The following is a 14,966-nucleotide window of genomic DNA, read 5'->3' as shown; positions in this document are numbered from 1 at the left end:
AGCCTCTCTTGGGTTCGACCCTTTCTTACCCTTGCTATTAGCTAGTGAGACCAAGATAGGACTTTATCTTTGGTAGGCTCGACGACGGCCTATCAAATTTTTGGCGCCGTTTCCGGGGAGGCAAAGTCACATTGAATGTATTATTGTTGAATGAGTCTAAGTGTGTGTATTTGTATCATAATTTTTCTTATTTGTTTTTGTATATTTGTGTTTTCAACTTGTGATAGTCATTGCTAACGTTTTTCTGAGCTTTGTTTGACTTTGCATGACACGAAAGAGTAAGCAATCACCGCTTATTCCCGTTGATCCAGAGCTAAATAGGACTTTGAGAAATGTCAGGAGACTTTTGCAGGGCACACCCGAGTTCTCCATTGTGTATTCGGATTCGGATCCGGAAGAAATCTTTTCAACCAACGAAGAAGAGAACATGGGTGATAACAATCCTCCTCCACCTTTACTACGAGACTATGACCATCCCAATGCTTTCACACTTCGGAGTGGCATACGTCTCCCCACTACAAATGCAAACAATTTTGAGCTCTCACCTCAACTCATCCGAATGATTCAAGGCGATCAATTTGGGGGTAGTCCTTATGAGTGTCCTTTTGCTCATTTGGACAACTTTCTTGAATTGTGCACAACTATCAAGCAAAATAACATTTCGGAAGAGTTTAATCGGATGCACATGTTTCAATTCTCCCTCCGAGATAAAGCCAAGCATTGGTTGAGGACGGTTGAAGAGGGATCGTTGACAACTTGGGATGAAGTGACTAGAGCTTTTCTTGGGAAGTATTGCCCTCCCGAGAAAACCGCCGAATTAAGACGGAAAATCACCAACTTCAACCAAGAGGTTGATGAAACTTTGTGTGAAGCATGGGAGCGATTCAAAGATTACACTAGAGCATGCCCTCACCACGGTTTCACCTCATGGATCATAGTTCAAAGCTTTTATGATGGTCTTACTCCTACCTCAAGGGCCAACCTTGATTCCGGGGCCGGTGGTAGCCTTAAAAAGCTATCGGTTGACGAGGCCTACAAAATGATTGAAGAGGTTGCCAAGCATTATGCTTATGGGGGTGACAAAAGGCAAAGTCATCCTAAGAAGGGCGGCAAGCATGATCTCGAGGCAATAGATCTTATTGCTTCAAAGGTTGATATGTTAGCTCGAAAGCTAGATCAAGTGAACAATGTGCCCGGTAGCTCCTCCTCGCAAGTCATGTCTTGTGAGACTTGTGGAGGAAACGATCACATGACATCCTATTGCAAATCTACAACAATGGAGCAAGTGGCTTCTATTGGGAGAAATGATCCTTACTCTCAAACCTTTAACCAAGGTTGGAAACAACATCCAAATTTTGGGTGGAAACAACCCAACCAAGCTCCCCCTCCTTAAAACAATTATAACCAAGCTCCCCCTCCTCAAAACAATTTCAATCAACCCCATTCACAACAACAAGCTCCCTATCGCCACCCCAACCAAAGAGACAATGCCCAACAAAGAACCCAATACAATCAAGCCCCTCCTCCTCAAAAGTCCAACATTGAATCCGTTTTGGAAACCTTCATGACCCAACAATTCAAGATCAATGGGGAAGTTAATAGCTCAATTCAACAACTCCAAGCACACAATAAGATGATTGAAAGTCAATTATCTCAAATTGCGCATCAAGTTGGATGTCCTTCTAACCCTGGTGGTCAATTTCCAAGCACAACGGTAATGAATCCAAAAGAGCATGCAAAATCAATCACCTTGATTTTGGAAGGAGGGCATGAAGCTCCAATTATGAGAGAAGAGGTCTCCAAAAAGGGAGATGAGGGAGATTGTGGGTAGATGAAAGTGAGTTTGAAAATGAAGTGAGTGAGGAAGCAAGAGGAAGCTCAAAATTGAGTGATGAGGGTGCCTCAAAGAGAGACGAGAGAGAAGTGCAAAGCCAAGCTCCATTGAAATCATATGAGCCCCGTATTCCATTTCCTCATCGAATGATAGAAAAGAAGCTAAATGAGAAACTTTCCAAGTTCCTTGATGAAATGAAAGGACTTCAATCAAACATTCCACTTCTTCATGGTTTATCACAAATGCCTACATATGCAAAGTTTTTGAAAGATTTTCTTTCTAAAAAGAGTAGGCTTGAGGAGAGTGATTTTATCTCCCTTCCAACGGAGATAAGTGCTATTCCTAAAAATGAGCTTCCCGAGAAGTTTGGTGACCCCGGTAGTTTTGCTATACCGGTGAAAGTTGGGGATCTTGAATCAACAAATGCATTGTGTGACCTTGGGGCTAGTGTTAGCCTTATGCCTCTCTCTATGGCTACAAGGTTGAATCTTGGGGAGATAAGTCCCACCAAAATGTCAATCCAACTAGCCGACCACTCGGTTAGAATCCCATTGGGAGTCTTAAAGGACATCCCGATTCAAGTGGGGAAAGCTCTTGTGCCATGCGATTTTGCAATCATGGAGATGGATGAGGATTCCAAAGTACCTCTCATATTGGGTAGGCCCTTCTTGAAAACCGCGGGTGTTAACATTGACATGAAACAAGGACGACTTAGCTTGCATGTTGGGAATGAAAAGATTTTCTTCTCATTTCCGGAAATTTCAAGTGAGCCCATAATGAAACAAGTTCATCGGATCGATGTTTTGGCTAGTACTTTGAAAGAAGACATGGAGGAGTCGCAAGAATTGGCTCATGCTTCGGAGGTGAAAAAGCAAAAGAGGGTCAAGAAGAAAAAAAGAAACAAGATCAAGTTGGTGGAGAAATTATTTGGTTGCATTCCTAATGATGATAGCAATGTGATTATTTTGCCTAAGGAAAATGACAAGTGTGTGGGAACAATGAGATGGGTCAAAAAGGTGTGCCTTGACCCTCCCTAATTATGGATACCGCAATGTCGTCAAGCTAGTGACGTTAAAGAAGCGCTTCCGGGAGGCAACCCGAGTATTTTTGAAACCAAGTGAGCGGTGCTTCTCAAGTGGATATGAGTACACAAGTGGAAGATGAAGATGATCTGTCCAAGAAGGCTTGTAATCTCATATTTTTGTCTAGAATTAAAACTTGTTTAGTTTTATTCACCATACTTTGATTTTCGGCGTTGGACGTCGTTTTTATCATTGATCCAAGACTTTTTGCGGGACCTAGATAAACCAGCGCTTTGCAGGAGGCAACCCGTACTTTCATGCTTTCTAGAGTAGTTTTTCCTTTTTCTTTTTTTTTTTTCTTATGTGAGAGGAGAGAGGAGGGAATTTAATGAGTTTTAGAGTTTTTGTACAGGTTTGGAGGAAAAGAGTTAGCCAAATTTGGAGAAAAGAAAAGAAAAAAATCGGACTCCTAGTGCTGTAGCGCGCCCGACCGGGCGCGAGAGGAGAGTTTAAAATTGAAGAATTTCGCCCGACCGGGCGCGAGAGTTGAAAAGTACGGACCAATTTGTTCGCTTAACGGGTGAAGCTCCGTCCAACCGGGCGCGAGAGATGGAAATTTTTTTTGCTGTAAATCGAGGCCCTGTGAGGCGGGCGTGCAATGTTGAGGAGCGCCCGCTCCTCATTTCTTATGCCCTTGATTATTTTCCTTCTTTGCTTCCTTTTTGCTCCTTTTTCCTACATCAAAACCATAAGGACATAATTCAACCAAATGTTAGCCAAAATCAGATATCACCAACACTCTTCTTTCTTTTCTCACTCACTCATTGTTTTATTTCTCATTTTCTTCCTCTTGTCATTTTTTTTTTCTTTTTTTTTTATTTTTACTCGGGTTGCCTCCCGGAAGCGCTTCTTTAACGTCAATAGCTTGACGACCTCCACACTCAAGAGGTAAGATTACATTGAATTGATTCTACTACACCGACATGAGCACCCTCGTAGTAAAGCTTGAGGCGATGCCCATTCACCTTAAAGGATATCTTTTCGTCCAAATCCCAAACTTCCACGGCTCCATGAGGAAACACTTCCTTGACAACAAAAGGACCACTCCACCTTGATAAAAGTTTCCCGGGAAACAATTTGATCCTAGAGTTGTGGAGGAGTACTTTATCGCCTTTAAGAAATGCTTTCTTTTCAATATTGCGGTCGTGGCAATCCTTTGTGCGATTCTTGTAGTTGCTAGCAAACTCATAGGCCTCCAATCTTAACTCTTCAAGCTCATGTAAATCAAGCCATCTCTTTGCCTCGCTCACCTATCTTTTCCTTGTTCAAAAGGACATTCTCAAGGGCATCGTTAGTAGTGAGCAAATGCTCATGCATAGAAGTCACAATAGAATCAATAGTATCAATCATCATACAATTATCAAGATTAGAGCTTGGATACTTCATGCTCTCATTCAAATCAAATTCTATCACCTCATCTCCTACTTTTAGTGAAATTTTAGCACTTTTAACATCTATTAAAGCACCCGAAATAGCAAGAAAAGGTCTTCCTAGAATTATTGGAATGTTAACATCTTCATCCATCTCTAACACAACAAAATCCACCGGGGATTACAAACTTTCCCACCCTTAGAGGAACATCCTCTACCTTACCCTTTGGGAATTTGATAGAACGATCGGCCAATTGTAGGGTAATGTTGGTGGGTAGAAGTTCCCCTATCTCTAGTCTTTGATATACCGAATATGGCATAAGGCTAACACTAGCCCCTAGATCACATAAAAATTATCAATTTGCATTTTATATATTACACAAGCGATAGAAAAGTTACCGGGGTCTTTCAATTTCGGTGGCATTTTATTCATGATAATTGTACTACAATTCTCGGTGAGATTCACCGTTTCTACCAATTCACACTTTCTCCTTCCACTCAAAATGTCTTTTAAAAACCTAGCATAGTTAGGCATTTGCTTGATAGCATCGGTCAAAGGAATTGAAAGGTGAATTTGATTGTTTCAATGTTTCAAGAAACTTTCCAAATTGCGCATCTAATTTATTTCTAACAAATTTGTGAGGATATGGTAGCTTTTGCAATTGTTTTGTTTCTCTCTCTTTTTCTCTTTTCTCTTCACTCTCTTTTTCCAAATCTTTTTCTTTTTCACATTCTTTTTCTTCTCACATTCTTTTTCTTTTTCATTCTCATGACTTTCCTCTCTTTCTTGTCCATAATCACTCTCAAGGGGAGGCTCACTCATGTTCACTCTCTCATTGCTTCTCTTAGGAACACTCTCTTCCAACACCTTACCACTTCTAGTTGATATAGAATTTACGGGCCTCTTAGGATCTAGTCCTTGGGGTGGAAGTTTGGAAGTGCTAGTCCCTTCCTTTAAAGCATTGGCCAATTGAGAAATTTGTGCTTCAAGCATTTTATTATGAGTCATGGCTTCACTAAATTTCTTATCACTAGAGGCCATGAAAGTATTGAACATTTTGGTTTGACTTTCCATCATTTCCTCTAAGTTAGACCTACTAGGTGGTGCTTGTGCATAGTAGTTATCTTGAGGAGCTCTATTACCTCTCACATTTGAATTGGAAGCATTTTGATTAGAAGAACCTCTATTCTTATTGTTGTTCCAATTATTCATATTATTAGAGTACCCCCCTTGGTGATATTGGCCTTGATTCCCATAGTTCCCTTGGTTATTATGGTTATGGTTACCATAACCACCTTGTTGGTTGTAGTTATCTTGGGGATTTTGGTCCCTTTGGTTCCTATTTCCCCATTGGTTTTGGTTATGGTAATCATAATCATTTCCTCTTTGGTTATAGGAATTTCCCCCTTATTCTCTTCGATTAGGTGGTAAGTATCTTTGATTGTCATTCCTTGGTCTATTATCATAAGACAAGGCATTGACTTGTTCATTTTCATTATCATTACCATCTTCATATTGGGGTTGGGGTTGGGAATCATAATTACAAGAAGAGATATCATGGTCATATGACCCACAATTTTCACAAAACAAACACCCATGTGGCATGTTATTAGATGTAGAAGGAGAAGAGTTAGAATTCATACCTCTCCCCTTAGATTGGGAGGGATGCTCTTGTTGTGAAGTGGAAGTCTCAAGTTTCGCCTTGATAGATGTCATCTCTTTGCCAAGGTTGGCGATTTGAGACGTCAAATTATTGATGGCGTTGAGGTGATCGACGGAGTAAACCGCATTTCCTCCTTTGGTTAGAGACTCCCTTTATCCTTCTTGCCAATCCATGTGGTGTCTCACCACATCCTCAATTATCTTTATGACTTTCTCCTCCGTTTTGTTCATAATCGGGCCACCCGCTCCCGCATCCAAGCTAGTCTTTCCTTGTGGGCTCAAGCCCCCATAGAAAATTTGAAGCACTTGGTATGTCGGAATGCCATGATGAGGACACTCCCTTTGATATTATTTTTATTGTTCCCATGCTTCGTATATGGTTTCACTAGCCTTTTGATCGATGGAAACCTTGGATCAAAGCCCTTGCCTCGGCCGTCTTCTTTTGAGAGTAGGATTTCCCTAAGAAAGCCGTGGTGACCTCGTCCCAAGTTCTCAAGGAGTTAGGCCTCACCTCCTTCTCAAGCCATTCAAGAGCCCTTCCTATCAAAGAGAAAGGAAATAGCTTTAGTCTCACAAATTCTTGAGTTACCCCATTTACCTTGATCGTGTTGCAATATTTCTCAAACTCGTTCCAGTGTGCAAGAGGGCTCTCATGTTTTGCTCCACCATATTGCCTCCTTTCAATCAAATTTATCATCCTGGGCCGAATCTCGAAGTCATTGGCTTGAGTAACGGGTGGAGCAATGCCAATCGAAGCTCTATAATCTCCCGGAGTTCCCAACTCCTTGAAAGGTCTTTGAATTGGTGGATCCACGTCACCCATTTGCTCTTGTCTTTCCTCGAAATTGACCTCCCTAGTTGGGGAAGTAGTTAATGGCCTAGAACCGGCTCTCCTTCTCCTCCTATAGGTTTGCTCAATCTCGGGATCGTAAGGCACCAAAATCCTGTTATGAGTTTTGCGCATACACTCTCGACAATTGCAATTAGTAACAAGGCTACAAGTGTAGCCAAAAAGAAACACACTCTTTTTTTTTTGAATTTTTGTTGTTTTATGGTGAACTAGACTCAAATAATCTATTAGCAATCAACAACACCGTTCCGCGGCAACGGCGCCATTTTGATGGGCGTTAGAACGATCGCACATTCCACACTCAATCAAACACATTTATTAACAAACACCCTACAAACCAAGCATAATGATAAGTAAGAGTTCGGTCCACAAGGAACGGGATATGGTTGCTAAAGATCTTAACACTTAAGCTAATTCAAAGTCTATAGTGAATTGGGATTTGTCAAGTAGACAAACAAACTATGGTTCTAAATTAATGAATTAAAGACATTAGGGAATGGGATCCACTCAACCAAGGCAATTAGGCAAACGAGGAGGAAAATAGACAAGGTACAGCAAGGACTATATGTAAAATCGACCTCATGCAATTAGAAAACAACTCACACTACCAAACTTAGATTCCTCATTAGTTTAGCAATAGAAGATACGTAATCAAATTTCAATAAGTGATGACATACTCAATTTACATTTCCATGTCAAACTAGGCATATCATGGTATCAAGCTCTTAAGTCAAGGGTAGCTAATCCTATCATGAAGAACTAACAAGCAATCTCATATAATCAATTTAATTGCAATACAAACATCAATGCTTCTCCCACATTTTCATAATTAACCCAAAAGGTTGAGCTTCACCCAACCCCTAGCAAGAAGACTACTCACAACTCATGTTTATCAACGTGCAACCAAGTATTAGGGTTCTAACTACTTCAATAATTGGGGAAAAGTGGTTATCAATTGAAATAACTATTATCCAATAACAAATTATCAAGAACTAAAGAGATTCAAGTAACATGCAAGTACAAATAAAATCAGAAATTAATTGGAGAAAAGTAGAAGGAAGTTACTAATTGAAGCTTGAAAATGTTGAATACAAAGTGCCAAATCTTGAGGATGAATCTTGAAACCAACTATTACAAATGATTAATTTGATGAAAACTAAGCTAAATTAATGTTTCAAACTAAGAGGAGTTTCTAAAAACTAGGCTATTTTTGTCTCTCCTACAAATGAACTAAAAGGGAAGTATTTATACTCTTCGAAACACATAGGGAAATCCGTCAAAAGAAAACGGATTCCCAGCGAGGAGCGCCTGCTCCAAAATGAGGAGCGCCCGCTCCACAGCCAGGAGCGCCCTCTCCAGCTTGCTGCACGCCCTCTCCAGCTGACTTCAAAATATAGACAGTTTTAAAAGGTTGGGGAGGAGCGCCCGCTCCTCACAGCTGCACGTCCGCTCCTCACAGGGTGCACTTGGCAGAAAGTTTGGAGCGCCCGCTCCTGAGAGGTGCACGCCCGCTCCACTTGGAGCGGGCTCTCCTTTCTCTAATTTCCTTTCCTTGAACACAATCCATGCATCGAATGCTTGCCAAATTGAGTCAATAAACCTACAAAATATGGACAAAACACAAACCAAGAGGGGGCAAGGCCGAGATAAAACATTTTCATTCAAAAACGGGTTAGAAAGAGGGGAAATGAATGCAAAATCGGGTTTAAATTGACACAATAAGTGGTCAAATAAACCACTTATCACCGCCCTACTTTTGAGTCTTTAGGATTGTATGATCATGTTAGAAGATTCATGAATGACATAGGAATGAGAAAACTTATTGACATGCATTACCCTACTTTTCGTGAATTAACATGTGAATTCCTCTCCTCTTTGAATGTTGTTAATAGTAAAAATGTCCCTAATTTGTATTTTAGGTTGAACAATAGAAGTATTAGTTTAACTTATATCGAATTTTGCAAATTGTTTGATTTGGAATCTGAACACCCCCACCATTGGCATGAAGAGTATAAAATGGAAGATATTTTTCGTGTTTTAACTGGTTTGCCGGCCCCAAACTCCCAACATGCTAATGTCCGACCTATTCACCATCTCGTCCCTAAAATCTGGCAAAGATTTTCGGGCGCCTGTTTTTAAGGTAGGTATGAGCCCCATAACGCACAAATCAACGAACTAGCAATCATAGGACACTATGTGTTTGGGTACAGTGAATTGAACATAGGTAGATATATTATCCACCATTTGAGTCGACATGCCACCGCTAGTACCACCACTAGGACCCCTATCCGATTAGGAGGCCTTATTACTAGAATAACGGTTAAGAAAGTCGGGTTTAGTGAGGCTAGGCCTTAGGGTTTCACTAATTATGGGGGGGGACACTTATATGACCACTAGGTATCTTGAGGGTTTGGATTGGGTAGAGCTGGATAGCCAACGAATCCCTCATTAGTGTGTTAGGGTAGGAACGGAGCCTCCTTTGAGTGTCTTTCCCCTCCCTAACCCCGAGTTGACCGCTTTTCCCCCTGGGAAATATTCTTACACCTATGATCTCCTAGTTGCCCGCACCCAGGAGCAAGCACCACCACCGTAGCCACCACCCCAACCTGAGCCCGTGGTGGTGCCATCACCACCCCATATGCCTCCACCTTCCCCTAGGCAAGATCCCGAGACCGTTTGGGATTTACAGAGTATAAGACAAGCCATAGGCCGTATTGAGGGGTCTTATGGGGCAGATGGTTGGTTCCATAGACCAACGGTTAGGGTACATTGAGAGAAACCAGGGTAGAGCTTTATGATATGTCTATTTTATATAGTATTTTACCCCCGTCCTTTGGTCATAATTGGTAGTGTTTTTGGCTCTTTAGAGCCACTTTTGTTACTAATTGGTGTTTCTATTGTTTTCATAGTTTTGGTTGAGTTTTGCAGGGAATTGCACTTTTGGCATTTTCCCGAGATTTTATGGAGCGACTACGAGCATTAGAGGAGCATGACCACTTTTCGTAGCCCAAGGCCGGTTAGAGTCATCAAGTTGGTGATTAAGGGCTCGGCACATAAATATGAGCATTGGACACCGAGTATTCAAGCCCAAAGTGGAAATTCGGAGTGGGCTAAGAAGGAAGCCCAATCGAAGTCCAAGGCTCCAAGAAAAGCCGGGCCCGATCGGGCGGCTGCCCAAAAACAGACATACTGGAAAAAAGGCGGGCCCAATATGTGCATTGATTATCGTAGATTAAATATCGCCACTAAAAAGGATCACTTCCCCCTCCCATTTATTGACCAAATGCTTGAGAGGTTGGCTAATCATAAGTTCTTTTGCTATTTGGATGAGTATTCGGGATTTTTCCAAATTCCAATTCACCCTGGCGATCAGGAAAAGACTACATTTACATGCCCTTATGGTACTTTTGCATATCGAAGGATGCCCTTTGGTTTATGTAATTCCCCTGCTACCTTTCAACATTGCATGATGAGTATCTTTTCTGATTTCATAGAGTCTATCATGGAAGTCTTTATGGATGATTTTAGTGTGTATGGGTCTTCATTTGATGCATGCCTAGTAAATCTCGCTAAAATTTTGAAAAGATGTGAAGAATGCAATTTGGTTTCAAATTGGGAGAAGTGTCACTTTATGGTGACAGAGGGAGTAGTTCTTGGTCATATTGTATCTGATAAGGGTATACAGGTAGATAAGGCTAAGATTTTTGTGATTGAGCAATTGCCTCCTCTAATTAATGTTAAGGGGGTTAGAAGTTTCTTTGGTCATGTGGGGTTTTATCGTCGCTTTATCAAAGATTTTTCTAAAATTGCTAAACCACTAACTCAGCTTTTACTCAAGGATGCCCCATTTGATTTTACTGACGAGTGTCTTGAGGCTTTTCACAGGTTAAAACAAGCATTGATATCGGCGCCCATCATATGTGCACCCGATTGGAATCTTCCTTTCGAGATCATGTGTGATGCAAGTGATTTCGCATTAGGTGTCGTGCTAGGACAAAGAAAGAACAAAAATTTGCATGCTATTTATTATGCAAGTAAAACTTTGGACGAAGCCCAAGTCAACTATGCCACTACGGAGAAGGAGTTTCTTGCTGTTATCTATGCTTTAGAAAAATTTAGATCATATCTAGTTGGTTCTAAAGTCATTGTTTTTACTGACCACGCAGCTTTGAAGTATTTAATTGCCAAGGCAGAATCAACGCCTAGGCTCCTCCGTTGGGTTCTCTTGCTCCAAGATTTTGATGTAGAGATTAAAGATAAGAAAGGTGCAGAGAACGTTGTGGCAGACCACTTGTCACGAATCAGGTATGATGAGGGTAAGAATTCTCTCCCTATAGATGATTCTTTCCCTGTTGACCACTTATATGCAGTTGTAGAGCAACACCCTTGGTATGCAGATTATGCAAATTATTTGGTGGGTGGTACTCTACCCCCTGACTTGTCCTGCCAACAGAAAAAGAAGTTCCTTTATGATGTTAAACTTTATTTTTGGGATGATCCTTTTTTGTTTCGTGAGTGTGCAGATGGATTATTTCGCAGGTGTGTTCCCGAATGGGAAGTTCCGGTGTTCTTTCTAGTTGTCACAACTCACCGTATGGAGGACATCATGGTCCCATCAAAACGGTGGCCAAGATTAATGAGTCAGGTTTTTATTGGCCCACTATGTTTAAGGATGCTAACACTTTTGTGCAGGCTTGTGACTCTTGCCAGAGGACTGGCACCATCTTGCGGCAGCATGAAATGGCTCAAACTGGAATATTAGAAGTTGAAATTTTTAATTTTGGGGTGTTTATTACATGGGACCTTTTTCCTCTTCGGGAGGGAATCGCGATATACTTGTCGCCGTTGATTATGTATCCAAGTGGGTTGAAGCCATTGCCACTCCTACCAATGATGCCAAGGTGGTCCATAGGCCTTTCAAGAATACCATCTTTCCAAGATTTGGAGTGCCTAGAGCTATAATCAGTGATGGAGGATCTCACTTTCATGAGCGTAAGTTGGACACCCTTCTCAAGAAGTATGGTGTATATCATAGGATGGGTTTAGCCTATCATCCCCAAGCTAGTGGCCAAGTTGAAGTTTCTAACCGTGAAATCAAGGCCATTCTAGAGAAGGTGGTGGCAAAATCAAGGAAAGATTGGAGCGATAAGTTAGATGACACCCTTTGGGCATACAGAACTGCATTTAAGACCCCAATAGGTACTACTCCCTATAGACTTGTGTATGGTAAAGCATGTCATCTCCCGGTGGAATTAGAATACAAGGCATATTGGGGTTAAGGAGCTCAATTTGGATGCTAAGCTAGCGGGAGAAAAGAGGCTACTTCAACTTAATCAACTTGATGAGTTTCGGTTGACGGCCTTTGATAGTGCACCTGTCTACAAGGAGAAGACTAAGAGATGGCACGACAAGATGATCCTTCCAAGAGAGTTCAAAGAGGGTGACAAGGTTTTGTTGTTCAACTCTAGACTTAAACTTTTCCCAGGAAAGTTAAAATCAAGGTGGTCGGGTCCTTTCACTGTTAAAAGGGCTAATAAATTTGGTTTTGTGGAATTGATCGATGAACATTGTAACGAGTTCAAGGTAAATGGCCAAAGACTTAAGCTATACCATGAAGGGGCTACGATTGGTGCGGTTGAATTACTTCACCTAATCAATTCCGGTTCATCTTGAGCGGCATTGTGGTAAGAGGGTCGTGCGGGACCTAGATAAACCAGTGCTTTGCGAGAGGCAACCCGTATTTCTTGCTTTCTAGATTAGTTTTTCCTTTCTTTTATTTTTTTTCCTTTTTTAGAGAGGTGAGGAGAGTGCAATTTTACCTCTTCAAGGTGTTTTTGTACAGGTTTCAAATCATCAAGTAAGGACTTAGAGAGAAAAGGTTGAAGAAAATCGTACCCCAAATTTTGGGCTGAGGCCCGATCGGGCGCGAGACAAAGGCTCCAAGTCGAGCGTTAATTCGCCCGATCGGGCGGCCACGCTCAATCGGGCGCGCAAGCAAAGGATTTTGAAGCCGTTAATTCGCCTGATCGGGCGTGAAAGTGAGGAAAGAAATTGAAGGGTCATTCGCTCGATCGGGCGAAGGCGCCCAATCGGGCGCAAAATTGGAGAAATCGAGTGATAGAAAAAGATTTCACGGGCGAAGCTCGCCTAATTGGGCAAGAGGATCGAGCAAAAATTCGATCGCACTCGCGCCCGATCGGGCGCGCAACTGAAGACCTCTTAATCTGGATATTCGCCCGATCGGGCGAACTGGCACCTGATCGGGCGCGCCTATTTAATCCGGGTTTTTAACCCTCTTCTTCTCTTTTTCCTTTTCACTTCCTTCCTTATTTCATCTCTTTCAATCACACTTTCTCTCTCTAACCTCCATTATCAAACCTTCAAACTCACCTTTTCATCAAGATCTTCTCAAATTCTCTCATCCAAACTCAAAAAATTTTACATACTCTTCATCCTCTCATCTTCCTCTACATTCTCCATCTAATTTTCACTTGTTTTTCTCAACTTGTTAGGAAACCCTAAGAGAGAGAAAGCTTCAAAGTTTGTCAAAATCCAATCAAATGGCCTTCAAAAGATCAAGGACTCAAAGGGGTGAGCAATCAAGAAAACAACCGGCACCCACGGTCGACCCGAAGCTCTAAATTCCGGGATGGAGCAAGGTGGTGGTTACTTCCACGGAACAAAAGACTAGGATGCTCAACCTCATCAAGAGGTGGTTCGGGTCATGGAGGTGCCGGCTCTAGTCATGGAGGTGGCTATGCTAGGATGGATGAGGATGATGATGAGGAGTAGCTACTCCTAGCTACACTCCCAAGTCAATGAGGACATTGCTTGATTTGGCTTGGGGGAGATGATCTTGTATATATGGTATTACTCTCTCTCTTTTCTTCTATTTATTGTTTTCTAGTATAGATTTATTGCTTTCTAGTGTAGTTTTATTGCTTTTAAAAATTAAAAAAATACAAAAATAAGTTCCAATGAGTTGTAAATCACGCTTCCCTGTGCCCCATACTTGAAAATTATTTTGATTCTTGGTATATGATGATGAGCATTGTGGATAGGTTAGCCATGATTTGAAGTTTGATTGCTTGGATGTCATAACATGCATCAATTTTGTCCAACTACTTGTGAATATAGTGCTTGACTAGTTGATTTGGTTAGAAATGTGTGTTAGTTCCTGATATGTCAATGAATTTGAGTATTGGTTTGCAACTGTGAGTAGTGTTTCATGACTCATTTTTTTGCACATTGTGGAGGACGAAGGCATTTGTTCTTTTAGGTGGCCTGCAGATGATTTTAGATACATTTGTTCCCTTCTTGCTACCATGTTGTTGCCTTGACTATTTGTTGTTTATTAGCCACGTTACAAGCCGATTTTGCCCCATTGGTTACTAGTCCCAAGCTTGGCTTGGGGGAGCTATTAGTGAGTGAGGTGAGGGAGTTGTAGTGTGCTTGTTGTTTTGCACAATGTGGGAGAAAAAGAAGAGTAATTTGTTCTTTGATATTGTGATTGGAAAAAATGATGAGAATTTGTGTTTCAAAGTTGAAAAAAATTCCAATGTGAGATAAAAAGAAAAACAGAGCAAAAAGAAAAAAAATTGTTATATGTTCAAATGTTCTAAGTGAAGGTTGATCAAAAGAAAATAAAAAAAATTTGAAAGATGAGTTTCAATGAAAAAAATCAAGTTTGAAAGTTAAAGTTTGTTATTCACTCAAGTGTTACATTGTTATATTTTTATGAGTGAAATTGTAAGTGTTGGGAATTATTGTTATGATTGGAGTTGTATTTGGTGAATTTTTGGTGGAGTTGAGTATGTTGGAGATGTTTGGTCATTATTTATTTTTGACCTTGGTTTTATTAGGATTTTGGCTCCCTTTAAGCATGACTTTTCTTTCACATTTTCCCAAATATTTTCTACCCTTTACCCTAACCTTACATTACAAGCTTTATTGACCTTCCGACCTTGTGCATAGAGTTGTGTAGATGTGAAAGTGTTGCCTATCAATGCAAGGAATGACTTGACATATTCCGAGTCGACTATTTGGTTGAGTGTATGTCTTCTTAAACACATGAGAGTGTGAGTTGGGAGGGCATTGTTCACATAAAGGGGTTGGGATGGAGAGCGATCGAGTACATCTTTTACTCGCCACATTATTGAGAGTTGAG

General features: G+C 41.0%; 1 protein-coding gene and 2 non-coding genes across 3 annotated transcripts; 2 read left to right on the top strand and 1 right to left on the bottom strand.

The window, feature by feature from the left end:
* Positions 1 to 265: 265 nt before the first annotated feature.
* LOC145585927 (uncharacterized) lies at positions 266 to 2,871 on the top strand. Its single transcript, XM_081642628.1, has 2 exons — positions 266 to 1,334; positions 1,856 to 2,871. The coding sequence occupies exons 1-2, from the start codon at positions 266 to 268 to the stop codon at positions 2,869 to 2,871; spliced, it is 2,085 nt and encodes a 694-aa protein (XP_081498754.1).
* Positions 815 to 921, bottom strand: LOC145587049 (small nucleolar RNA R71). Its single transcript, XR_014101100.1, has one exon. It is a non-coding gene; the product is annotated as a small nucleolar RNA R71 (small nucleolar RNA).
* A 3,397-nt stretch (positions 2,872 to 6,268) lies between the features above and the next one.
* Positions 6,269 to 6,372, top strand: LOC145587088 (small nucleolar RNA R71). The gene has a single exon (XR_014101128.1). It is a non-coding gene; the product is annotated as a small nucleolar RNA R71 (small nucleolar RNA).
* The last annotated feature ends 8,594 nt before the right edge of the window (positions 6,373 to 14,966 follow it).

The sequence above is a fragment of the Chenopodium album genome, chromosome 16, assembly GCF_948465745.1.
Source record: "Chenopodium album chromosome 16, dcCheAlbu1.1, whole genome shotgun sequence".
Lineage (NCBI taxonomy): Eukaryota > Viridiplantae > Streptophyta > Magnoliopsida > Caryophyllales > Amaranthaceae > Chenopodium > Chenopodium album.
The sequence above is the reverse complement of the archived record's forward strand: the minus strand, read 5'-3'. Positions and strand labels throughout refer to the sequence as shown.